Below are 25,856 nucleotides of genomic sequence, written 5' to 3' on the forward strand. Positions count from 1 at the left end.
GGATCTGGGGGTCCCTGCGGAGCAATCCGTGTGCTGTGCAGAGCTCAGCACGCAGGCAGCTGGCAGATGTGGGCAAGACTGGAAAAGCCACCGACCTGGAGCCAAGCAGATCCACAACCACTGAAAGGCCTGGGCGTGATGATCCTTCCCGCATGCCACCCTTGCGTCTGGCCAGCGCCCAGGCTGGGCACCGGGTGGAGAAGTGACTTCTCAAGGGCCAGTCCCGCCTCCCTTTAGTAGAGTGAGGAAGGTTTTACAGAGTTGGGCCTTTCTATCGTGACCCTCTGATCTCCCTCACTCTGCCCAGTTGTTGCTATATCTTGTCATCCCACAGTGAGGTCAGGGAAAGCCCGCGGAGGTGAGATCGTCTGCATCTCTCTGTGGGAGGACTCAATCCTCCATGATGAAGGGAAAAAACCCATCTCCTGTCACTAGCCAGTTACTGTCCTGACCCCAGTTGATTCTCCGTGGAGAACATTGAGGTGAAACAGCTCCGATGCTGTCCGGAGACCTTAATCTGCTGCTGGGCCTGGGTGTGACACAGAAACTGCACCAGCCTCTTTGGTCAACATCTCCCTCCATTAGCCACGGCCAAAGGTCAGGTGTCCAGGCTGCTCCTTTCAGTTCCGTCGGCAGTGATCAGTACGACTGAGCAGTGCTCAATGACGTGCCCAGGAGGTCTGGCGGGAGTGGCCCCGTTCTTTACTTGGTGCAGGCGCTCGTGGAGTAGTGGTGGGGAATTGCTCGGCCACGGGGACTCTCTCACTGGCTTCAGCAGGGATCTGTCTGCTCAGGGAGATTCAGGACTCTGGGACTGCAAGCGCAATCCTGTCTCTCTCACTCTTCTTCTCTGGGCTTTGCCTGTTCTGCTCTCCTGCGCCCGGTCCAAACTAGGGGCATGGATGAGAACGTGCTGGCTAGAGAGGGGGGTGACATTCGTGGGCAGAGCAGGTTGGGAAAGGATTTTTCCTGCAAAAAAATGCTCATAGAGATCAACTTTTGTTTGGTTTTGTTAATGTTTTTCTTGGATGTTTTTCAACCTTTCGTTTAATAAAACACCTGCAAAACGTTCCCCCCACCCTTGTTTTCTGCAACCCAAAATGGGACATTTTTACTGTCAATTTCTGTTTAGTCAAAAAAGCCTTTTTCTGTCAGAAAAAAATTTGTTTGGAAAAATTTTGATCAGAAAGGCACATCAGAGGTGGGGGAGCAGAGGTGGGATCTCCCCCCTCTATTGTTGGAGGCATACCAACCTATGGTGACTCAGCCAAAAAGTCTTGCTTCCCTATTGCAGGTCTTAGACTCTGGTCCTTTGCCACAACCAGACAGATTATTTCTTATTTGTTAACCCACCTCCCGATGTGCCTGGTGCTGCACAAAATACAAAATATGCAGAGACTGGGAGAAAGGGCACCTTATAACTGTGTGTAAAAGCCTCACCATCTCCTTGTAAGGGACAGCAGGGTAGTATCGTTATCCCCATTTTACAGAGGGCAACACTGAGGTGCAGAGCGGTTAAGGCCCATGTGGCATACTGAGAACTATTGGAAATGCAAGCTATCACTTTAAGGGGCTGGGGAGAGGGGTTCCTAGTCCTGCTTGCAGGCTAAGAGCTCTGTAGGGAAGCATGCAGTCTCAGCCTAGCAGCAGAAAGAACCAGGTTGTGCCTCTCTGCTCTAGGGAGCAGCCTGCTTTCTCTCTCTCTGTATTTGGGTTGTTGTGTGGTGTTGTTTGGAATGCTAAGAAATAGTCATGCTAGGTTGCAACATCCCAGCCAGAGCATTTGATGTTTTTATCTAACTTCTCTGTGTTAGGGTTGCCACCTGTCCAGGTTTCCCCAGGACCATCCTTCGTTGAGGTAGCTGTCCTGGGAAATCTGTCAGGGTGCTCAGGGCACACGGCCAGCTGGCCAGTTTTATGGGCTCAGGATCATCCCAGATACCTGGGTTTCTTGGACCTCAGAGGCGGCAACCTGAGTGTGTAGTGTGAACAGAACAGCCACCAATTCCACTGCTTTTGGGTGCCTCGACTCTGGTGCCCACCCTGAGACCCCTCGGCATGGTTTTCAGAGGGGCTGAGCATGCACAGCCCCCATGGATTTCAGCTGTAAGGGGGTGCTTGGCCTCTCTTAAAATGACCTCCTTTGAGGATCCCCATTAGGCCACCCAAAATCAGCTGCTGCTTTTGAAAACGTTGGCCTTGGTGTAGGACTGAGGTCATGCAGTGCGTCAGTGACGGCAAAAGAACCCCGGAGTCCTGACATCCAGTTTGCTGCTCTGAGCATTCAGCAGCAGTGCCTGAGTCCAAATGCAAGCCTAGGAAGGAGGAAACAGGGCAGGGTGGGTGCGGGTGTGTCTGTAGGGGGCAGCTGAGAACATGTGGTGTGGGAGGTGCATGTAAATCTCTCTCTGGGGCTCCGAGCTGGGTTCCCATGACCTGGCACTGGGTGTGTGGCAGAGGCCCTGCCCTAAGCACAAGCCATGCCAAAAGGAGGGTCCTTCCCAGCCAGACATTCCTTTATTCTATGTGGCCCAAAGGGTGAGCACCATCTGCTCTAAAGAGATCCACCCAGGCCTGGACAGAGCAAAAGAGCCCCAGATCCATGCTTCTGAAGCCACGGAGTCTGCAGAGCTGAGGACAGGGACCTTCCCGGGGCCTGCTTTACATATACAGCTGTGAGGGCCGCATCCTGAAATCAGTGGAGTGCTGGTGAGGGCACGGGCATGTGGAACTGGAGTCAGGGCTGTGTGTGCAGAGTTCTGGCAACGGTGCTGGACTCAGCTCCTTAAAGATTCCCTAATTGTTTTGTGCTGAGGCACAGAGGGTAGGAAAAGTAGTCTGGGGGAGGGGCTGGGGCAACAGGCAGGGCAGGGGGAGGGTAGATTGGGGAAGGGGCTTGGACGAAAGATCTGGGGGCATTTTGCTGTTGACTCCAATAGGAGCTGGGTGGAGCTTTAAATAGGCAAGTGTAAAGGCATCTGTAAACAGATTCGGAGCCTGATCTTGCCTCCTTGAAATCAGAGAGTTTGCTGTTGACTTGAACGCATCAGGCTTTAGACAAGCAAAAGATGGATGGTTTGGCAAAGAGGCGGCTAAGCAGTTTGCACAGATCTACAGGATCTGAGGCAGGAGAGAGATTGTGTGGGCCGTTGCCAGGGGCTGCCCTGCGGAGCAGTGGGATGATATTAAGAGACGGAAGATTTGTATTTAACGGTGCAGGGTGAGAGCCATGGGGCTGTGGGGGAAGAGGTGGGAATTGCATTGCTTGAGACCTTTAAAAGCAGGAGGGTTCAAGCTCTAGTTCAAGGCTGGGTAGCTGTGTCCAGGGAGTCCCTGTGGTCATTTGCAGAGAGCTGGCTGGTCACATGGCGCTGGCTCCTTCTCCTGGTTCCCAGCTGCTAAAAATACAATTCCATGCTTCCCCCTCCTTGCTCCTCCCTGTAGGCATCACTGCATCCTTGGCAAGGGACGTTGTGCATTTGGGAATGGGAAGGGAGGTGCTCACAGTCTTCTCACTACTCAGAAGTGATCTACACAGTGAAAACGTCGGCATCCCCCTCTGCAGGGGACGGGCCTGCCCCGGCAGGCGCTGAGCTGGATGTGACCAAAATAAGCCGCTACCATCTCCAGTTTCTAGGGTTCTTTAATTCTCTCCCTGTTGTGGGAGCTGAAAACATTTTTTTACAAATTAAAGCTTTGAAGTTCACCTTTAAAATCCACTCCCCACCCGAGGCCGCGCATTCATCACGCTCCTCCTCCCTGGGTGCTTTTGGACTGATCTCCAGGTCGGCGTAGAGATGCGGCCAGGTCCTGGGTGAGCATCAGCAAAATTGAGACTCACCCTGTGGGTAAACTTCTCCTTTTCAATCACCAGAGGTCACTAATGCTACTGTACAGCTCGGCTCCTAGCGCTCAGGATGCAAGCCAAACTGTACGCTGAGTGATGCCCTTCCTGAGAAATTGCACAAATGTGGAACATTTTCATCCATCCTGTCTCCCACGCCTTAGAAAGGAAAACAAACTAACAGACAGCCTCCCCTATTAAAGCAGCCAGTGCTTTACACTTCCTACACGTTGGCAGGGATCAGAACTAATGGGTCACCCAGCCGTGGGGCAGAAGTTACCGGAGAAAGACAGGAAAGCATCCTCCAAAGTAAAGGTGTGTGTATTGGGAGGATATCAGATTGGGATGATATTCTTGGGCTTCCCTGCATCACGTTCACCCGCAGGTTGGTCCAGGGAAGAATTCATCTCCGTTTCGTTCAGCTGTGAGACAGGCTCAGCTACACACGCTGTTTAACCAGCAAAAGAGATTGAATCCAGGGAATGTATTTTGCCTTTGAAATGGAAAGCAATGGAGCAAAGCGAGACGCATGGTTCATGAAGAAAGGGCTTTAAAATAAGGCCAAAGAGCCACTGCCTTTCTCTCCCATACACAGGCATAACTAGTTATCCTCTAAGCAGTTACGAGAAATAAACGAGGGGAATATAAATAGATGCCAGGAATAGTGGGTGGCAAGACAAACGTCCTGTGGACTGACAGGCAGTTCCTTCTCAGGCCTTCGCGCTGAGCTGGGGGTAGTTGGAAGCCAACATTCTTAGACTGCTGCCCTGTTCTTTTACTCTTTGTAATATCAACCCTTTGCCCTTCTACAGCACCCTTCATGCCTAGATTGTCGGCTCTCTGTGGAGGGACCATCTGTTTTTTGTTTGTACAGAGCCGAGCACAATGGGGTTCTGGTCTAATAGTGGGACTCCTAGGTGCTACAGTAATACACACAATAAATAACGATGTTATGACAAAGATGTAGCAACTTCACAGTCCTCCCTGTGAGACAGGTCACTAGCATTAGTATCCCCATTTTAGAGATGGGGAAACTGAGGCATGGAGTGGGGAACTCTGGGTTTGTTGTGCTCTCCAAGAAGTGCTGGGTTCTGACACTCTCTGAATAAAGCTCCCTTGCTTACCATTCCTGCAGTAGTACAATTTTTCCCACTGCTCGGGCAATGGGTTACTGTTATAGAGATATGAGATGTGACCAGGGCCTGATGGAACCGTCACCCTTTCCCCACACCTCCTTGGCCACTATTACTGGTGAACAATGGGCTGATTGTGCTACCCACAGGTTTTAGTTTTATTGAATTCCTTATGAATCAGACATTCTCAAGGCCTTCTGCCAACAAAGCATTCTTGTTTGCTATTGCCACCTGCTTTAAAACCTCTTCTCCTCCCCAGAAGGACAGGGTCTTGAACACCTCCCATTCCCATTAACTTCTATAGGAGCTGTGTGCGCTCAGCACCTGGCCAGTTCAGGCCCCCCTAAAGGCCCTCTCCTGCCCCTTACTCAGCTGGTTTGGCAGTGCGGTCACAATGGAGACAAAGAAGGAGAGAGGCAGTTAGTGGTGTTAGCCCACAGGTCTTGGCCAAAGTCTAATATGGATCATTACACTCAGCCAGCATAAAATTTTCTCCATAGTCCTGGATATGTGTATATGTCTAAACTCTGATGTAGCGTTGCTGTGAGCTGTTAAACAGCTTCTGTGCTTCACCCCAGAGCTGGCTGCCCTTCAGCTGTGGTTGAGGTGAAGCATCTCCTCATCTTCAGATTGAAATGCAAGATGATATTACCCATTATCTTAATCTTAAATGAACCAATGAAACCAGGCAAAGCATCCTGTTAGAAAGCAGAGCGAAAAAGTCAGTCCAAAAGGTTTTAGTTTTATTTAATTCCTTATGAATCAGACATCATCAAGCCCTTCTGCAGACAAAGCATTCTTGTTTGGTATTGTCACCTGCTTTAAAACCTCTTCTCCTCCTGAAAGGACAGGCCTTGAAATTCTAGGGTTCTTTTGGTGTCGGTGTGTGACTGTTCCCCTAATGAGTGGACAGCTGAAAGCAGCACTGTCATCTCCAATGCAATGCATTACCATTTGAAAAAGCCAGCAATATTAAAAAAGAATGGCTTTCCACAAACAATGTGTCTTGTGTACATCAAAGCACTTATCTTCACAGCTTCCGCCCATCTCCATGAATGAATAATGTGACCCTGATTTAATTTCCTCCTATTATTTCCCCCATAATTTGCATGTCATCCATTTTTTTCTTCTCAACATATATATCTGTATGTTCTGGAAGGAGGTTTGGGGTTGAAAACAAAACAAGCAACAAAACCTGGAGCCCTTCTCCCGCATTTACAAATAAAGTTATCTCCTCTCTTTCTAGTTAAGTGGCTTGACATGGTATATTGACCTTTTTAATCTAAAATTGATTCCTTACAACACTTCCCTCTCCTTCCACCTAGATGAGAGCCGGCCAGAGACCCCAGTGCCTTTGTGTTGGATTTATCGCTTTCATTATTTGATACCAGGCTGCCTTTTATATTATTATTTATTATTATTAGAACCGTTCATAACCTTGCAGTGCCGGAGAAGGGTTGAGTTGGGAAGGGCGTGCTGACAATCGCTGAAGAGGCAGCGGGGGATGGATTCTTCAGTCCTTCCCCTCCTCCCCCAAGCAGAGAACTAGTGCGAGGCCTATGTACCATTTACGTCTCATTTGAGTTCATGGTTCTCTGCATGGGGGTGAATTTCCCCTTATGAAATAGTACTTGCTCCCATCCCATTGAAATTCCTGGGCGTAATAACGACGATACCTAGGGCTTTTCATCAGTAGATCTCAAAGTGCTTTACAAAGGAGAGCAGTATCATTGGCCCCATTTTACAGAGTGGGAAACTGAGGCACAGAGGGGTGAAGTGACTTGCCCAAGGCCACCCAGCGGCTGTGCCAGGTTTCCTGCTTCCCAATCCAGTGTTCTATCCATTAGGCAACACTGGAAGTGAGTTCCAGCTATGCCCCTTGAGTAAGGGTTGCAGAAATAAACCTATAACATTTAGTATCTTTCAGGCATTTAAGGAGGAGGCAGGTTGATGGAATGCGGATAAAGTGGCTTTGTGCTAAGAAGGGGAATAGTCTTACTGTTACACGTAGCAGGGGTCCTTTAAGGGCCTGAATCCACAAGCACTTCATCATCTGAGTAGCGCTCGCTGAGGCGAACCATTTCACTGAGGTCATTGAGGTTGCTTACGTGAGTAAGGGTGGGCAGGGTTACCCCTCTGGAGGACCTTAGTGGAGCTACATGGATTGACACCAGGGGTTTGATTCAAAGCCATGGAAGTCAGTGGAAAGAACTTCACTGGCTCCAGCAGAGGATCTGGCCCATAGTTTGTCTGATTGATCTATCCTGGAAATAGGAGAGACATTTTGTTTAAAAATAAGCGTGAAATGGATGGACTCAATTTTAGTGAAAAGAGGCTGTAGGTATTTTTTTTTCAAGTGTATCCGTTCACAGCTAATTATTTCCTCTCTACTTCCCCTTCCAGCATTTTCAAAAGCGCCCACTAAATCCATCTCCCTCCCCCGCACCCCCCAGCTCACACACTCATGTGTCACCTGCAGTTTAGTGCACTCAGATTGATGCTCACATGCTATTTCTGTAGTCACGTTTTTTCACATGCAGAAGCTGAGCCTTTTACATGCCAACTGCATTTGGGCATGCAGCATGGGTTGCTACACCGCTCCCTGTACACAGGCAAAATGTGTGTGTGTGTGTGTGTGTGTGATGGCTCCCTGTATGGGTTGTCAGCAGGGAACTTCAGCCGTTCACCAAACACCTCTACTGCTTGACCTAACAGAGTAACTCCATTAGTAGCATTAGTAGGCTGTTATCCTCTACAAGACCAGCCACTAGCCTGTGACATGACACACACTCTGCCTTGTGTTACACCTACCAACCAGCCTGTGAAATGTTGGGCCGCCATCCTACAAACACTGAGACACATGAACAAGTTTATGTTTATTAGTCCCTTTGAACTCAGCTGTGTAAAGCTACTCAAAAGTACAAGTCTTGCAGCACTGGGGCCTTGGTCACAGCTCCTCTGAAAATCTGGAGTTAAAGGTTTGTGATGGGCAGAAAACAGAATTAAACCCAAACAAACTTTTCTGGCATCATTATCCCATATGAAGTCTAAGTGAGAATTTTCTAAAAGGATTTAAAAGCACCATCCCATGGACTCCCAGTGAGATTCCTAAATCCTTCAGGTGTCTTTGACAACCTCCCACTAAATCATTTCCTTTTAAACAGGACAAATGACAGCAGAATCAGGTGTCAGGCCAATCAGTGCCATGCTTTATTCATCCTGACTGAGTTACTCCCATCACCCAGATCCAGTGGGCTTGGGTTTTTTCCCAACCATGGTGCTGCAGTTTGTAGCGGGGGGAGGAGGGGATGACAGGGGGAGGAAGAAGAATAAATCAAGAGCATTTTTATTGCAAACGGTTGCTCAGTGACCTGTGTGAGCTGAGCTCTGTGTCTCCACCGCAGGAAATTTACAAATGCAGACCTGATGGCTGGGAATGGGAGTAAAGTTGACAAGATTTTTCAGGGGGATTTCCGGTAGATTTCTTTCTAAAGGACTAACCAGATTTCTCTTATCTACCAACACTGGCCGCTACAATGGTGATTATTTGCTCAAGGCACTAACAATCTATTTGGTCTGCACCTTCTTATCAAATTAATCGTGCTCCTGGAACTGACCAAATAGTCTTGCTTCCGGTCTCTCGTTATTCAGGGGCAGAATCCTTCATTTTGGACAACGTTTGAGGCAGTTTTAAAAGTCCCAGGGTCATCTTCTCCTCACGGTTACACCCATGTAAATCCATTGACCCCAGGGAAGTCGCTCCTGCTTTATGCCAGTGTGAGATCAGACTCAGGCCTTCTCTCAGCAATGAAGGAGATCTCACTGTGGGCGTTTCTCAAGTCACAGCTACATTTTCAAAAAGCGGTTGCTGATTTTTAAAGCCTCATTTGAGATGCCCAGAAAGCCTCTCATACACAACCAAGCAGCTGCTCTGGGAAATGTTTGGCCTTCAAATTTTTTTCTTTCTTTCCAATTGCCCCCGCTGGACCCAGGATTCACCCTATGAAGGAGGATCTGCGCTTAAAAATATAAAGTGAGATAAACAGACAAACAAACAAAACCTCATATCTGCCCCATCCATGCCTTTCTTTTAGGAGCCCAGCTCCCCAGATGCAAACAGTGCGGAAGTTCAAGGCAAGCAGAGCTGTTGTTACACAGAATGAAGAAGATGGGGGGGGGGGGGAAATCCATTCAGGTGCAGAGTGCAGAACTCTGGTCTGGTGGTCTCTCTCTCCACACCCTGAGAAAAGCCAGAGCCACGTGGTCCTAGAGGGAAAGCTGCCTGAATGTATTATTTCCCTAGCTTTGATTGTTAATACAGCTCTGAGCCTGGCTTCCTTTTCTCTCTCTCTTCGTTTCCAAGATCTCTTCATTTTTTGCCCTTCCCTTTCTTTCCCCCTCCCTAGGGGCACAAATCCTGGTTGTGTGTGTGTGTGTGTGAGGGGGAATAGAAGGGGCTTGAGAGCTCCAAGCCAATCTTCCATGCAAAATTGTGCAAAGCAAGGGGAGCTCCTTTTCCCGTCCCCCCTCCCCATCTCTCTCCTCTCTCTGTGTCTGTCTCAGCCATCGCAGAGCAAGCAGCTCCTGGGAGATGGATGGTAGCATCTGATCATCCGCTGTTGTCCTTACGCCTTGGAAATGTGGCAAGTCCAGACAGAGCCGTAGAAGGAGGGGTGAGGGGAACCAAAATGCCCCTTTCTGAACCGCTCCTGCTTCTATGCTCCCCTGGCAGCATGCAAAAGCCAGGAGGGCTGCTGTGAAGAAAGTACTAGGTCTGGCAGAGGACCGGAGACCAAGGCATGCTGCGGGTTTCCTCCTGATGCTCTCTGAGTGGTGTTTTTATTGGCAAAGGGAGGATTGCTGAAGCTGCAGGAAGACCGCGCTCATCCAGTGCTGGGGAAATAAAGGCTCCAGCTAGGAAACCATGGGGAAATGCAATGGGCGCTGTACGCTGGTCGGGTTCTGCTGCCTTCAGCTGGTAAGACAAGGGTCGGTGCATGCTCTATTGTGCTCTGTGGCTAACGGTTCCCTGTCGTTATTACCCACTCTGTCTTGGATGTGACCTTGCTGTGAAGCCAGGCTAGGGACGGTTAAATAGACCCAAAAATGTGACACCCTCCCCCCCAAATCAACCACGCTCTGGAGTTGCAGATGGAAACGTCTCTGAAACAGTTTTCTGTATTGTGTGCTTTGCCTTGGAGTCAGTTTGGAGCAGGTGGGATCTTTGTTTCAGACTGAAATCTGCCCCCTTAATTTACCTTCCATGGAGGCTTTGGGTCCTAGCCTTCCATGTTCAGAACCTCTTTTGTTAGGTACCAGGAAAATGACAGTAGCAAAACTTAAACTCTGCTTGTACTTGGTGAACTCTCTCGCCTTCTGAGGGGATCAATCTGACTGCAAATAGTGGCAGGTAGCTTGGAGAGGCACACATGTTCTGGAGGACACAGAGGGAAAATAAACCGATCTCATTTTAATAGGGTTGTTGATATTTGCAATAATTATGTGTCGTGCTTTTCACCGTGCGCAGATCAATCTTAACCTGGTGACAGTGGCACAGTGTCATGGGGCAGCTAATGCAAGCCTGTGGGATATTAGGAGGGTTTCTGATAAAAGGAGACTCAGGAAGGTAATGATTAATTATCAAGGCACTTTTGCTGGACAGATGGGGAACGCAAATGGAGAAAACACCTTAGAACTTGGATCACCTCTGTGGCAATCCTGGGATTAACAGAGACTTGCCCAAAACTAGGAAAATAGGGCAATTCCAGAGATTTTGGCCAATCTGCCTGCAACATTGTTGTTGATCACAATGAGAATTTTACAAGATACCTAATATTCTGCTTGCGGTAGGTATGACCAATAAAAGCATTGTTTATAAAGGCGATGTAGCAAATATAATGCGGTGAGGTTATGTTAGCATTCTTCCTGCATTATTAGTTTTTCATCTAAAGGAGTTGTGCAATTGACACTGAAGTAGTTAATGGACTTTAAACTATAAGGGGAAGCCAGTATCTTCACGGTGGGTTCTGGGAAACATGAAAGTGAATCATGTAACAATGAGGTGTAATAGCCGGTGACTGTCTGGGAGGCTTACCTGGGTATTGTGGGCAATGCTCTGTGACACAGTGTAAGCCAGAAAAGGATTTCTCATTAGAGTGGAACTTACCAGAGATGCTCCAACTTAAAGCTCTGTCATTTCCATTAGAAACCAGCTTTACTTTCCCATGCCATGAAACTTCCTCCCCGGCAGCGTTTTGTTCTGGAATGGCTTGATCTTTGATTTGCCTTTGCATTTGAGACTATTCATTATAAAAATTGTGTGTGGTTAATATGACAAGAATACAAAAAAACCCAAATCCTGGATATTTTCTCTTTGCCAGGGTCAGTCCCTTTTTCACCCATGCATAACTCCAAAACAGCATTGTTGGCATTTGTTTTAGTCAGTTTTTACAGGTCATTAAAGGGAGAAAAGGTTACAGTTATTCATTTTAGAAGGGGGAAATAAATCCATCCGAGCTTCTAGGGTTGGAAAAGATACTGCTATGTCTGCACAGTAAAACTTTATGCTGGCCACACTCGGGCCAAGATTTCCAGTAGATGTACTTAGAGTACTCTGCTGCAGTGAAACCAAATATCTCCCAATGGGTTTGAGGTGAAAATCCATCCATCCCTTAGAAGCAGCCCTTCAACGGAGATTTACCTCACTGACCAACCAGCCTCTGTAGTTTATTGGGTAATTTAAGAGACCCATAGCATGTATTTTAACAAGGACCAGTCTGGTTTGGAAAGGCATCGTCAGATACCTTGATGACACATGGAAGACCCAGAGCAGGGAGTGATTTTTCTGAGGTGCAACATTCAAGAACAGTGGGGTGAGTGAAGGGCAGCAGGTGACACTTACTGACTTGTGGTCTCTGTTGAGATCTTAGTGTGGTTGAGTCAAGATCTCGGAGAAGAAATTGGGAAGGGCTGAACTCTACCAATGGCCATCAGACCAAGATCTATTGCTGGCCTGCAGAAAGGTCCTCTGGCCCAGCTCCTGTTGTGAGCTCAGCCTCCACCTAAGACATCCTTGTGTGGATACACTCAGCTGGCGCTTACTCGGTGTTCTAGAGGAAGGTGAAATACCCTGATGCCCTGGGGCGGAATGCCTTCTCACCCCAGTGAGGGACTATTTTTTTGTGGGAAGGACCCCAGATCCTCAGCACACCGATCCGGAACGATGCCCTAAACAAGGTGCTCTTCAGTAGGCTCCGAGCCACGTGAATGCCAGCTGTAGTTTCCACAGGAAACATTGGCTGGGAGCCCATGTACCACCCATGGAGACTCATTAACGGCACCATGTTACCAGAAGGAAGAAGCATGCATGCTAATGAATGTCACGTGAGGCGCTGGGAGCTTTGCCAGCCGGTCGCCGGACTGGTGACGTGGCTTGTAAAACACAGGTGTTGCAAAAGGCGTTTTGGGTTCTGGCAGGTCAGACCTGGGGCCTTACTCGATCCTGACCCGGGAGTGCAGGGGGAGGGGCAGGTGCGTGCCTGGTGCTGGCGGCTGCCCGGCCCTGTTGCTAAATATTGGGCTGCATTTGTTCTTTGTCAGAAGGTCCCAGGAGAAGGCGGAATTGGAGATGAAAGCAAAAAGCGAGATTGCCCTCCTGTGGCTAAGGGTTATGGGCATGGGGAGGCGACGGAGAGCCTGAGCAAGAGGGGGTGATGGAGGAAACCAAGCAGGACTGTGGAGTTGGAGGGACGATAATGAGGTCCCTTCTCCTTGCTCCCATTGCAGAGACGCTCCTCACCATGCTGAGGTTTCCATTAGCCCAGTTTGCAGGGGGGGGAGGGGAAGTTTAACCACCTCATTGTATTAGGATCAAACTGCTGCTCTGATTGGCTCAGAGTAAAAGATGGAGTGTTTGTACAGCACCTAGCACCATGGGGTCCTAGTCCATAACTAGGGCGCCTAGGTGCTACCGTAATGTATCTAATAAATACTCGTGGATTGGGCATGCTATCCGCCTGACCGCCGAAAGGGATGGAGCAAGACCAATGGCAAGTATCAGATTGCAGGGGTGACAGAAATGTTCGATGTGCTGAGGATTCGGGTGCAAGCCCATCAGGAAGGGGCCGTCCATACACAGGCTGCCCCTCAGTGATCCGGCACCACATATGAGCTCACAAAGACAGAGCGAGCTGGCAAAGGGGGAGAGGCAGCAGCCGGCGAGGAGGGAAGAACATAAGAATGCCACACTGGGTCAGACCAGTGATCCATCTAGCCCAGAATCCTGTCTGTCGACAGTGACCAGTGCCAGGTGCTTCAGAGGGAATGAACAGAACAGATGATCAGGAGGGCTGGCCTGGGGGGAAAGGCTCTGAATGGAGAGCTGCATTCGATTTCTGCCTCTGCCACAGACTTCCTGCGTCAGCTAGGTCAAATCACGTCGCCACTCTGACCTTGTCCTGGCTAGGATTTAAAGATGTGGATGTCCCTGGCGCTTTGCCTGGGCCCATGTAGCTTGGGTTAAGAGCAGTGCGTCTGGGGTAGACTTTGAAAGCGTGTGTTAGCTAGCACATGCTCACATCAGACTGCAAATCCTACTCCACGGTGGGCCTCAATTCCCCGTGTATAAAGTGGGGCTAGCTACACTGCCTGACCTCTCAACCTGCCCAGTGCGGTGACAAAGGCAGGCAGCTCACAATGCTGCAGGACGCCTTCCTCTCCTGTAAATAGCTCTCTCTAGAACTCAGCTCCTGGAGTCTTTATTTTGGATGTCAATAATTTTCAGGGAGACGCTAGATTTGTGCGGAGCTGGGCAGGGAACGCGAGGCTTCCCGCGAAATGAGGGACATTTGAGAGGGCAGCTCCCAGGGGCTGTGGTGGGGGTCAGTTCGCTAATGTTGAGAAGTGCTTCGAGACGGTGGTTCTGTGAGTAACCGGATAGACACAAAGGCGATCGGTGCTTGCTGCAGACAGGCGAAGGGAGGGGAACTGTGGGACAAAATACACTCGAGTGACCAGAGGAGGGTGAGTAGCTTGTTCATTTCATTTTTTAAATAATGAAATATATGGCCCATTTGAATTCCCTCTTAGTTGCCTCAGCCTGAATTTTTACTGCGTGTGATATTAATCCTCCTCTGAGGTTCCTTCCCTGGTATTTTAACCCTCGCCTTGTTTCATTGGGTCGGGTTTGGTGCGGATGGCCTGTGTTACAGGAGGTCAGACAGGTGTCCCGGTGGTTCCTTCTGCCATTAAACTCTAGGACTCCTTGCTATTATTTAAATCTTACTCTGGAACTGATTTTGTTATTGCTATGGTAACAGAGGTGGTGGTGTTATTGTAACAAGATAGGAATTTTTACCTGACAGTGCTTTGCTTACTTTCCGCTTCCCCGATGACACGAGAGAATTGGACTTTCCATTTGATTAAACCATCCAGCTAATCACCAGAGGTCTAAAGCGCAGCGTTTTGCAGTGGAGGGATCGGGGGTGAGGCAGATGAGACCCAATGCATGCCTCTGTTTGCAGCGCGTTGTGCTGGTTGCAAGAGGGGATATTATGTGCTGGGGGAAAGGCCATGACTTTGAAGCATTCACCCAGGCTGTGAAAACGATCACCTGGCTTTGTCCCCGGGTGCCTGTGATGGCAGAAGTCACCAGGTGGCATTGTCACGCTTAGTTTTACAAGTTCTTTCCTGGTAGCGTGCGGGCAGGGTACAGTCTTGGAAGAAATGCTGTCTTGTTATTAGTTTTGTGACATGTAGGATTTTCATGGGGAGCTGTTGCAAACAGCAGGAGGGCTTGTTCTCTGCCTTCCTCCTTCGACCTGGAGTCAATTCTTGGCATACAGCTGCTCTTTGGGAATGAGGCATGAATGTTTGGGCTACGGGTTTCGACAGAAAACATTGCCTGCTCAAGCCAAGCCAGTCCATGTCCGTTGACCTGGGCTGGGAAACAGCCCCCAGCTGCAGTGTGGCCAGCTCTCCTCCAGTGGGACGTCCCGACATCTGCTTCATAGCACCTTCCATCCAGGCATCTCAAAGCACTTTACAAAGCGAGTAAATATCATTCGGCCTATTTTGCAGATGGGGAAACTGAGGCCCAGAGAGGTGAAGTGACTTGTACAGTTGACGTCACTGGGAGCTGTGGGTTCTTAGCACCTGGAAAAAGCAGGCGGAAAGGTTGGATGCAGAAAAAACAGAGGCACCCAAAATCAGAGGTCACTTTTGAAGCCTGTTACGAAGCTGTTTACTGAATACGAACAATTACAGGGCAGAGAAACACTGAGACACTCAGAGGAGACACAACTGTGGGAGTTAGGACGCGGGTCTGTGCCTAACTCTGCCGCTCACTTGCTGTGTAACCTTGGGTAAAGTTCCGTCCGCTCCCTTTCCCCCAGCATTGACATGTAATTAATGACACTTCCCCCCTTGTGTAAACCACCATGAGATCTAGAGGTGAAAAGTACGTGGCTTTATCTTGTAGGGGGACAGGCAGCACAAGGCAGAACCTGTCCCTCGATGTGTATTTAAATAAAAGGAAGAAGGGCAAGAAAGCAGACAGTTAATAGTAAAATACAGAGTAGTTATGTTTGGCCTGAAGAGGAGATGTGGGAGAGGGGACTGGCTCGAGATAGTTAAGTTTATGATGAATGTAATGAAATCAAAACGTGTTTTGATGCTGTTCCAAAATAATACAAGAACGGGGGGTCACTTAATGAAATCGGTTGTAGGTGGGAGTATTTCTTGATGCAGCTGCAGTGCTGAATTCACTCGGGGGGGCAGGTTTTGTTGGTTCTTTTGCTGCTCATCAGACGCGCACTTAGAATTTAAACTGTCTTTAAGAAAGGAAAAAGTTGCGAGCCCTTGTGGATGAAAAGAAAACCTTTCCCACCTGCCCTGATGCCGTGTGCTCTCAATGCATCTGCTCACAAAGAAAATGGCTCCCATGAAGATGTGGATTCCCCATAGCCATCGCAATGGGATACGTTGGCTAAAGCCAAGTGATGATGATTAAATGTCAACCGTGTTGATCAGCATCCAGACCTACTGGAATTGTGGGTGGAGTTTGGGCTTGTGGGCGGGAGTTTGGGCTTGTGGGCGGAGTTTAGGGAGAGTTCCATGGCTTTCCTTCTCATGTCTGAACTGAATGATGTTGGGTCCAATACTGTGGCTGGACGTTAGAAAGGGCTGGGAAATGTTACAGTCATGTTGAACTTTTACAGACGTGCAGGTCTGCCAGCTCAGGCAAAGGAATCAAATCTCATGCTTCCAGCTTTGTCCAGGCCGCTGTGGTCTCAAGTGCTTTCCCATTTGCCCATGTGCTGCATTTTGTGCTAGGCTGAGTATGTGAGATGGGGGTTTTCATCTTCCCCTGAAATATCACCATTGCTGGGGGCAGGATACAGTTCTTGTGCACCCCAAATGCCCACTGAAGTCAGTGAAGCTATGAGGACATCAGGAATAGGTCTCTTCTTTCTCTAACTTCTAGGATCAGGGCTCCTGCACAGATCAATGGTCTGGCCTGTCTGGCTTGTAGATCTAATAGTTCAGGGAAATTCCAGCTATTGTTCCTGGGAAAAGTCTAAATGGGACTGTATTTTGAAAGCTGTTGCCCCATTCTGGCTGGGTCACTCCGTCCAGTCCCCAGCCTCCGGTTTGTGGGGTACGCAGCTGGTTTGGGTTTTTTTTTTTTTTTTTGCTTTAGTAGGATCAGTTCCTTTGCCATGCGAGGAGCGTTCAAGGACCAGGTTGTGATCTGTAGTACCAGACAGAATGGCCAGGCCCCACAGTCCTATGCCCAGACACCACTGGGAGAGGTGCAATATAATCACCATGTCCGAAGCAGCGTTTCCATTTTCGGTAGGACATTCCCACAGCGTCCCCTGGAGGGTGCCTGGGTTCAGTTGTGAGGCCGACTCATATTGACATCGGCCAGGTCTGTAGACTATTGGCAGCGACAATCAGCTGGTACCTTTTTGAAGCCACACACAACCGAGAGCCACATTGTCATCTTGGCAGAACCCCAAGGGTTGGCCATAGGGCCAGATTCTGATCTCACGCATGCTAGTGCAAATCAGTACTAATTCCACCGAAGTCAACAGAGTTCCAGGGGTGTAAAACTGATGTGAGAGCAGAATCAAGCCCATGATTTACATCAGAGGGAACTCAGCTAATCACGGCTTCACTGCTAATGAGGAAGTGTGGCCAGGGGGATACGGGCAGCTCCCAGCCTGTATAGTCATTCATTGTCTTGATCCAAGGGACGACGCCTGAAAAAACTACAGGTTCCAGCAAGCCATTCTCCTCCTCATTCTGAGCAGCCCCCATGTGCCGGTTAGGTTCAGTGATATTCGCTACAGCCCCTGCTCCCATCCCTCCCCCTACCAGAGGAGAAAAAAACTACGCAAGCAGCCCTCTAATGACTTCCTGATGCCAGTCTATTAACCTAGCAGGTGCTCAGATACTACGGGCGTCAGTACAGTCTGCAAAATAAGCTCTTATTAATTGTATTACGGTAGCAACCAGTGGCTTCAACCACGGTCAGGTCCCATTGTGCAGGGTGCTGTATACATACAATGAGAGATAGTCCCTGCCCCAACGAGCATACACATTAAATAGGGAGGGAAGACAGAGGCGAGAAGTAACTTGCCTACGGTCAAACTGAAAATGCAACCTGTGTCCGTTGACTCCTTGGCCGGTGCCCAATGCACTAGGATCTGCTGCCTCTAGATAGAGAGATTCTGGCTGCAGTAAGATTTGCGATTCACGGTGCTACACAAAGCACAGGCCGGCTGCAGGGTGCGGGGATTGCAGGGGGCCACGAAGCACAGTGTTCTTCAAGGGTAGCTCGTGCACAGGTGTAAATGGCCCAGGAGATACAAGACTCTGCACATGCAGGGCCTGCAGGACAGCGGCTGCAAAGGCCGTGAGTGCAGCTGGCTGAGCGGAGGCAGGCGGGATGTGCTCTTGCCTTGCTAGTTTATGGCAGGCTCTCTGTGTCGTCTGGGTTCAGCGTTTCCTGTATCTTAGTTTCTTTTTTGACTGGACAGAAAGAAATCTCCCCAGCCAGGCCACGGCCGTCGCGTCTCTGGGGATGCCAGTGTCAATCACCGGCTGGGACTGGGGCTCCATGAGCTCTTGCGGTGCATGGACTAGCTCCGTTGGAAAGGCCTCTTTGGCCCCGTTCCAGCGTAAGATCTGCATGGTGTGCAGTGTCTGGGACCGGCCTTCCCTGCTTCTGAGGCCTTGATTGTGTCTGCCTCTGCCTTGAGTGGCGGGGGCAGGAGTGAGGATTAGATGGGATGCGCCTCCCGACTGCGAAGGCAGAGGCTGGCGTGGGAGGGCTGCTGCTTTTGTGTGCACAGCTCCCCAGACAGCAGGCCGGGGAGGCAGAGTGGCCAACTCACGATAAGCCATGACTGGGCCTTTAGAGCTGTCACTGGGGTTTAGGAGGATGACGCAGCCTACTGAGAGCAAGGACTCCGGAGGTGGATCATGGGCCGGCTTGCTGTCCATCACTGGGTGGGAGAAACCTCACCACTTCTCCCTCCCTACCCGCATATAATAACCCAACCATTCCCCTCTACCCTGACGACTGGACCAGGCCGGTCTGCAAACGCCTCCTGCTTCCACTGCTGGCACCTCCTCCGAAGGGCAAATGCGACCCTCGGGTGTATAAACGGGAGAATCTCGCGTAGGACTGGGGAGGTTTATTTCCCCACTGGTGTGAGCACGGCTGGAGTCCTGCGCCGGAAGGATGGTGATAAATGGGAGAGGGGTCAGAGAGGAACCACAGGAATCAGGAAAGGGTTAGAAATCCTGCCATGCAGTGATAGACTCCAGGGGCTCCAGCTATTTAGCTTAACAAGGAGAAGGTTAGGGGGTGACTGGATCACAGTCTGTAAGTACCGACACGGGGAACAAATGTTTAATAATGGGCTCTTCAGCCTGGCAGAGGAAGGTCTAACCTGACCCAATGGAAGCTGAAGCCAGACAAATTCAGACTGGAGCTGAGGTATGCGTTTTTCTAGTGAGGGTAATTAACCATTGGAACAACTTACCAAGGGTCGTGGCGGATTCTCCATCACTGGCAATTTGTAAATCACAACTGGGTGTGTTTCTAAAGCTCTGCTCTAGTCAAACAGCCGTGAATTAGAGGACAGACTGTGATCGCAGTGGTCCCTTCCGGCCTTACAATCTGTGAACCTTCTCTGCCCCCCTGATACCACATCTCTGCCCCCTGATACCACATCTCTGCCCCCCTGATACCCACATCTCTGCCCCCCTGATACCCACATCTCTGCCCCCCATGATACCCACATCTCTGCCCTCCCTGATACCCACATCTCTGCCCCCCATGATACCCACATCTCTGCCCTCCCTGATACCTCCATCTCTGCCCCCCTGATACCCACATCTCTGCCCCCCTGATACCCACATCTCTGCCCCCCATGATACCCACATCTCTGCCCCCCAGGATGATTTCCCTGGTGCAGCACTCCGACCCTGTCACTCCCCTCTGGGAATCCCCCTTTGTCCAGCTCTCATTCGAGGCCTTCTCTAGCTCTTCCCTGGCCTACGCCTCAGGCCTTGTCTCCTGTCGGGCTCCCCAGCCCTCGATGGCAGCCTTGGCCCCTGTGCATTTCCCTCCCCACTCCTGTGCCCTTTGCTGGGCTGCCCGTGGGCACCGTCCATCGTCACCACGTCCTCGTCTCGTTCAGACCCCTCGTGAACCGAGGCGGCTAACGGCACTGCGTCGCCCTGCCCTGGAGACACCCCGACCTGCATGGACCGATGCCACCTGGCCTGTCCCGGCCCCCCGGCACCCGCTGCATGCTCTTCGCACTCCCCGTGCGGGCTCTGGCTGCCTCTCTGACGGGGGCGTTGTAGCCTCACTTGCTGCCTGGGCAAGAGTCTGAGAAACCACCGCCGCAGCTGGCACCACTGGGGCGAGCAGGCCGCGCGCACTGAATCCTAGCTCCCCGTTCCCCTGGGGGGAGAGCTGTGAGCGGAGGCAGTACACAGAGACAGACCAGCAGGAAGCAGTTGTAGGAGCAGGGGATGGCAGAGACCCGCGGGGTCACACCGGGCCAGTCTGCCCTGGGGAGTATGATGAGCCTGTGCCCCAGACCTGCTCTCCGCTAGGCTGCTGGGATCTAAGGGGGCGGGGAAGGGCTCTTCCCTGGGGAAATGGGCTGCCTTGCTTTTCCATCCTGCCCCGCGGGTGGAGCACCACGGCAGAGTGTGTTCATGCTGCTGGGGGCACCTTCTGCCCTGGCGTGCTGCCCCCCCCTCTTCTCCCGCCCACTGGGGTGTTCCCCACAGCTCCTGTCTCGGCCGGGGTCTGCTCCTCTGCAGGGTCAGGGAAACACCCCTCCCCACAGCGAGGGGCCAGGTGGGGTGGCTGACTGCCATGGTAACCGATGCCTCGGTGCAGCACAGCGTGGAGGCAAGTGCTGCTGGCCCCGGGGCCCCCCCCCCGGCCTAGCACTGTTGGGGGCCGAGGAGGTCCCCGGCTCCAGTGAGCAGAGAAGCTGGAAAATCCCCTGCGCTCCGTGCCTAGACGGGGACCTTTCACAGCGGGGCAGCCGCTCTCACCACCAAAGTGTGGCCCAGCACCCCACCCCTTCCAGCACGCCTGGGCCCACTCCGGCCAGCCGCCCTCCGGAGAGCTGCCCTCTCCTGCTGCCCTGGCGCCCGCCGGCGCGGCTCAGAACTCGGCAGTCACAGCGGCCGCTCCGTACCCCTGCCCGTCTCGGTCTGTCTCCCCTCTCGGGCTCCCTCTCCCCCTTGCTCTGGGTTGCTGTCACACCCCATTGGCTTCGTTGGGCTCACTCCCGATTCAGGCTCCATCAGGCTGTGCCTCTCCCAGGCTGGGCCGAGCTCTTGCTTGGACAATGCTCCTCCGAGCCAGTCGGAGGAACGGCAGCCACGTCCCACCCTGGGCTGCGGAGCAAAAACGGCGGGCGCACGCCACGTCGTCACGGCTGACGCACCGGGAGGGAGGAGACCACCTGCTTCTAACGTCCCCAGGAAGCTTTTGTTCGTGCGCAGTTTCTGGGGCAGCCAGTGCATGGCTGCGGGGCGTGAATGGTTGCAGAGGCCAGGCGCAGCGGTGCTCCACGGCTTCGGGGTCTGCCCCAGTTGCCTTTCCCCGGGCATTGGTGGGGGGGGGGCGGGAATGAAACCCAGGCTGAACTCTGTATGTGGGTTTTCAATTACACAATTAAATGCACAATTAGGTATAATTACCAGTGCTCAGAAGCCGCGACTGTTCATAATAGGCATGTAATCTACTGCAGTCACTGTTTATACTGCTCAGCTCAGCTCCCTAATGATTATGGAATGCTCTCACATTTGCATTGTTGCCATGGAAATCGTGTTCGGAGCTGACAAATGGCATTATGGATGGATAGCGCCGAGATTTCTCCATGCCACGTCCTCAGCCGGGCTGAGGTGGTGAGGCAGCCGCCGCGGTGACGAGGCAGGTCGGGGGATATTTAGAGACCCGACGTCGCGAAGGGCCGTGTGCCGTGTTCGCTTGGGTGGCAGGAAGCAGAGCTCGCACACTCAGACTGCCGAGGTGGATGGTGCGGTCAGCTCGGATGGCCCTTCACTTCAGCAAGTGCTACCAGCATCGCTGAGATTAGCCATAGTTGGGCTGACGATGCCCAAGAAAATACGAGGTGCTCCAGAGAATGTACAGAAAGCACAGGCCCGGCCATATAGACAGGATTACAGTGTGTGTGTGTGTATATAGACAGACAGACAGACAGGGCTGTAGGGGGATAGCTAGATCACATTTATGTCTGCATTATTTATACACAGAGATAACTGGATGGTCGGCTGTAAAGGCTTCACTGGAATGTGTTTGGGAAAGGCTCATGGTTCTCAAATGGTGAAGGTATGAATGAATACATAGACACCGCCCCCTGCTGCCCCTCCCACCCTGCCTGTATGCTGCATGCTCCAGAAAAACTCTATTTTAGACAGCTTTATCGACACTGATTTGATCTCCTCCCCCCATGAAGCCAAGCAGCATTCGTAACATTATTAAGGAACCCTTCAAGATGACCGAAAAGAGCGTTTCGCTACCTAATTCTGCCGTGGCTTTAGGGTCTGCAAGCGCTGTATGCCAGTGGGAAGCCAGGAACGCCCCCTCTCCACTGCCACTGGTCGAAGCTCCTGTGGGGAGCTCTGCCGAGCTACGTCAGGGTTTCAATCTGCTGCCGGTGCAGGATGAAGTTGGTGCCGTGTGGGGGGAATTCCCCACTTTGAGGGAGTAAGAAAGCAGCTGTTATTATTTGTATTACAATCAGACCTAGAGGCTTTAGCCAAGATCAGCTCCCCACTGTGCTAATGCTGCGTGGACCTGTAGTGAGAGACAGGCCCTGACCAAAGACCTCACAGTCTAACGAGACAAACATTTCTCTCACCACGTCTAGATGACAGGGCTAAAATTTTAAGCAATTGACTTTGTAAGAAAAACTTGTTCACTTTGCCTTAGGGAGCCAGTGCTGTGTCCTGGTTAGACCAGGAGAGAGCATGTCATGACTCCTGGGTTCTGTTCCCACCACTGACTTGCTGCGTGAGGCAGGGGCAATGGGGCACTCACCCCATGCTAACCCTGGAGGGGTTAATATAGGCAAGAGATGCCAGTTTGCCATAGGCTGCACCTGGGGGAGAGCTAGGATGCAATGAGGCTTAATTGGGGAAGAAGCTCACCTGGGCAGAAACAGGTGGGGCAGCTATAAAGCAACAGGTGAGAAGGGGCGCCTGGGGCTAGAAAGCCAGCAGCCATGCTCCCTGATACAGGAGGGGGGAGAGCAGCGTGGGAAGCTGTCCAGGGAAGGAGCAGTGAGGGCTGGGAGAGTGAAGCCCTGGGAGAGTGAAGCCCTGAGCGGCTGGTTCGAGGGTCCCTGGATTGGAAGCTGGTGTAGAGGGCAGGCCTGGGTTCCCCTCCCAGCCACTGTGCGGGTGGTACCACTAGGGGAGCCTCTTTGGGGATTGCTGCAGACAGCTGGGGAGGAGACCTTGGTAATACCCCAGAAGGGGGGGAACGTCAGTGTGAGTTGGCCGGAGGGCTAAGTGGCGGAGAGGAAAGCGCTGCAGCTCCGGGAGCACGAGAGAGGCTGGGAAGCGAGTGAGTGGGACCATGGGCTGCGCAAACACAGGAAGGGGTGTCAGGCCGTGCGGCGAGCTAATCCCCCGGTGGGCCGCAAGGAGGCCCAGAGCGCTAAGAGAGCACGCCCCAGTACCGGTGACAGGGGAGAAGCACCAATGTGTTTGTTTGAAAACTGAAGTGGGTGCTGGAGGCAGGAGTTTGACAGCTCTGTAGTGGATGAGAGCAGATAGGCAGGGTAGCGATATGCCAGGAAGGGAAAACAAGCAGCTTATTTTTGATGTGAGAGCGAAGGGGGAGCCCGGAGAGGAATGCAAATGCAGGCGTGACATGGTCAAAGCGACGGGCTAGGACAATGGTCTGCAGCAGCTTTCTGAATGGATGTGAGGGGGGCAAGAAAGCCTTTGTCCCGGCCGGGGAGAGGATTGTTGCCATAATCGAGCTGTCAGGTGAGGAGAGCCTGGGTGAGAGCTGTAGCTGCATGGCTGGATAGACTAGGCCGTATCTTAGCGATGTTATGCCGAAGGAATCTGCAAGATTTAAACGCAGCCAGCCTGCGAGGAGCTAGAGAGAGGCGTGAGTCGAAGGTGATGCCCAGCTTACGGGCCTGAGCGCCAGGCAGGATGATGGTGTTGTCGGCAGTGACTGAGAAAGGAAGGGCTTGGGGCGGAGATTAGGAGCTCTGGTTTAGCCATGTTATCTTGAGCTGATGGCTAGACACCCACAAGGAGATCTCACAAAGACAGGCTGAGTTTAGTTTGGACAGCAGGAGCGGGTCTGCCGACAGGAATGCTGGGCCACAGGGCAGAACAGCCTTGCCCCGCCCCTTCTGGCCACGGCCCCGCCCCTTCTGGCCACGGCCCCGCCCTTTCTGGCCACGGCCCCGCCCCTGCTCTGCTCCAGGTTCCGCCCCCTTCCCCATTCAGCCCGCTTGCTGCCACGTCCTTCCTCCCCGCCATCACTCGGTCCCCATCTTCTCTTCCACACTCCCCCTTCCCCCAGCCAGCGAGAGACAGCTGGAGGGGCTGAGCGGGGAGGGGGGAGGAGAGAGGCATTGAGCAGCGGTGGGGGGGCAAGCGGGGGAGAGGAGGGGAGGAGGGATGCACGTGGCGAGTCCCGGTGCCGGGGGGAATGGGGGGGACTGAGCAGGGAGAGGGATGCGGCTGTGGGGGGGCCAAGCGGGGAAAGGGGAGTGTGGAAGCGAGGAGGGAGCCAACCTGTGAGGTGGGCTGGTGAGGAGGGACGTGAGCACAAGGGGGCCCGGCAGGGCGGGGGTCACGGGCGGAAGAGGAGGGATGGGAAGCTAACCTCCCAGAGGAGAAGCTTTCATCCCAAACGCCCATGGCCCGGCCCCTTTTAAAATCACTGAGGGCCCCTTAAAATTGCCTGGGAAATTGCCCCCCCCCCTCCACCGTGGGGGCGGGTCTGAGCAGGAGGCAGGTTTGGAGGTGAGAGGTAGAGCTGTCAGCACAGAGATGGGAGCTGAGATTGTTTGTGGATGAGATTGGGCAGAGATAAGGTGGAGAGAGAAGCCAAGGGGCCCAGGCCAGAGCCCTGTGAAACCCCACCCCAGAAAGCTGGCAGGGGGATGAGGCTTTTCCAAAGGAGAATGGAGGAGCAGTTGGAGAGGTAGGAGGAGAACCAGCAGAAGACAGAGTCACGAAAGCTAAGCAAGTGAGATTGAGAGCGCTGGTTCTGGGCTTTAGAGGTAATGAGCGAGTCGGGGGAGGGGTTTCAGTGCAGGGCAAGGGCTGAGAGCTGGCCTGGAGCGGGTCTAGGATGGAACTGGAGGGGAGCAGTTCCAGACAGCCATTGTAGACAGCACGTTCAATGAGTTTACACATGAGAGGAAAATGGAGTGGTAGTTGGAGTGCTCAACGGTGGGGGTATTTTTAAGATGCGAGAGATTAAAGCAGGTTTGTATTGTGAGGGCAGAGGGAGAGGTTAAGAAAAGAGTAAACGAGGGAGTTGGCATGGGATCGTTGGGGCACGCGGAGAGGTTAGCGGAGGAAAGCAGACAAACTTCTGCGTCTGTAAAAGGGGAGAAGGAAGCGAGAGTTGTAGGAGGGGAAGGGGGAAGGAAATGGGGAATCATCATCCAAACAGGCTGTTTCTAAAGGGGTTCTCAGGGATCTGTTCCTAGCCAAGTGCTGTTCTATGTCTTTATCAATGAGCTGGCAGAAATGATAAATCCTGTGCAGATGACACAAAAACTGGTGGAGTGGTAACTGATGGGGACAGGTCAGTTATACCAGCTGATCCGGATCACTTGGTAGGAGGGGCTGAGTTGAACAACTTGCATTTTAACACAGCTAAATGCAAGACCACGCATCTGGAACAAAGAATGTAGGTCACTCGGACAAGATGGGGGACTGTATGCTGGAAAATGGTGACTCTGAAAAGGGCCTAGGAGTCACAGTGGATGAGCTCCCAGTGTGATGCTGCAGCTAAGAGGGTGAATGTGGTCCTTGGATGTAAAAGCAGGGGAATATCACGGAGGCAGGAGGGTGATATGACCCCTGTGTATGGCATTGGGGAGACCATCACTGCATACTGTGAGTTCTGATGTCCCAAGTTCAAAAAGGATGATGATGGAATATTGGAGAGGGTCGAGAAAGAATGATTTGAGCCAAAAGAATGATTTCAGGTTTGAAATCTTGACTGATAGTGAGAGATCAGAGAAGATCAGTCTAATGAGTTTATTCAACAGAAGGTGAAAAGGTGACTTGATCACGGTCTACAAATTCCTACATGGGAAAAAGGT

The 25,856-nt window shown here is 51.7% G+C and overlaps 1 protein-coding gene across 1 annotated transcript in view; it reads left to right on the forward strand.

The window, feature by feature from the left end:
- Positions 1–9,901: 9,901 nt before the first annotated feature.
- Positions 9,902–25,856, forward strand: part of NKAIN1 (sodium/potassium transporting ATPase interacting 1) — a 157,862-nt gene continuing 141,907 nt past the window's right edge. The window contains exon 1 of the mRNA XM_067530721.1: positions 9,902–9,955. Within this exon, the coding sequence (XP_067386822.1) occupies positions 9,902–9,955 (54 nt within the window). The remainder of the gene's footprint in view (positions 9,956–25,856) is intronic.

The sequence above is a fragment of the Emydura macquarii genome, unplaced genomic scaffold, assembly GCF_026122565.2.
Source record: "Emydura macquarii macquarii isolate MOO-44397 ecotype Brisbane River unplaced genomic scaffold, CSIRO-AGI_Emac_v2 contig_3113, whole genome shotgun sequence".
Lineage (NCBI taxonomy): Eukaryota > Metazoa > Chordata > Testudines > Chelidae > Emydura > Emydura macquarii.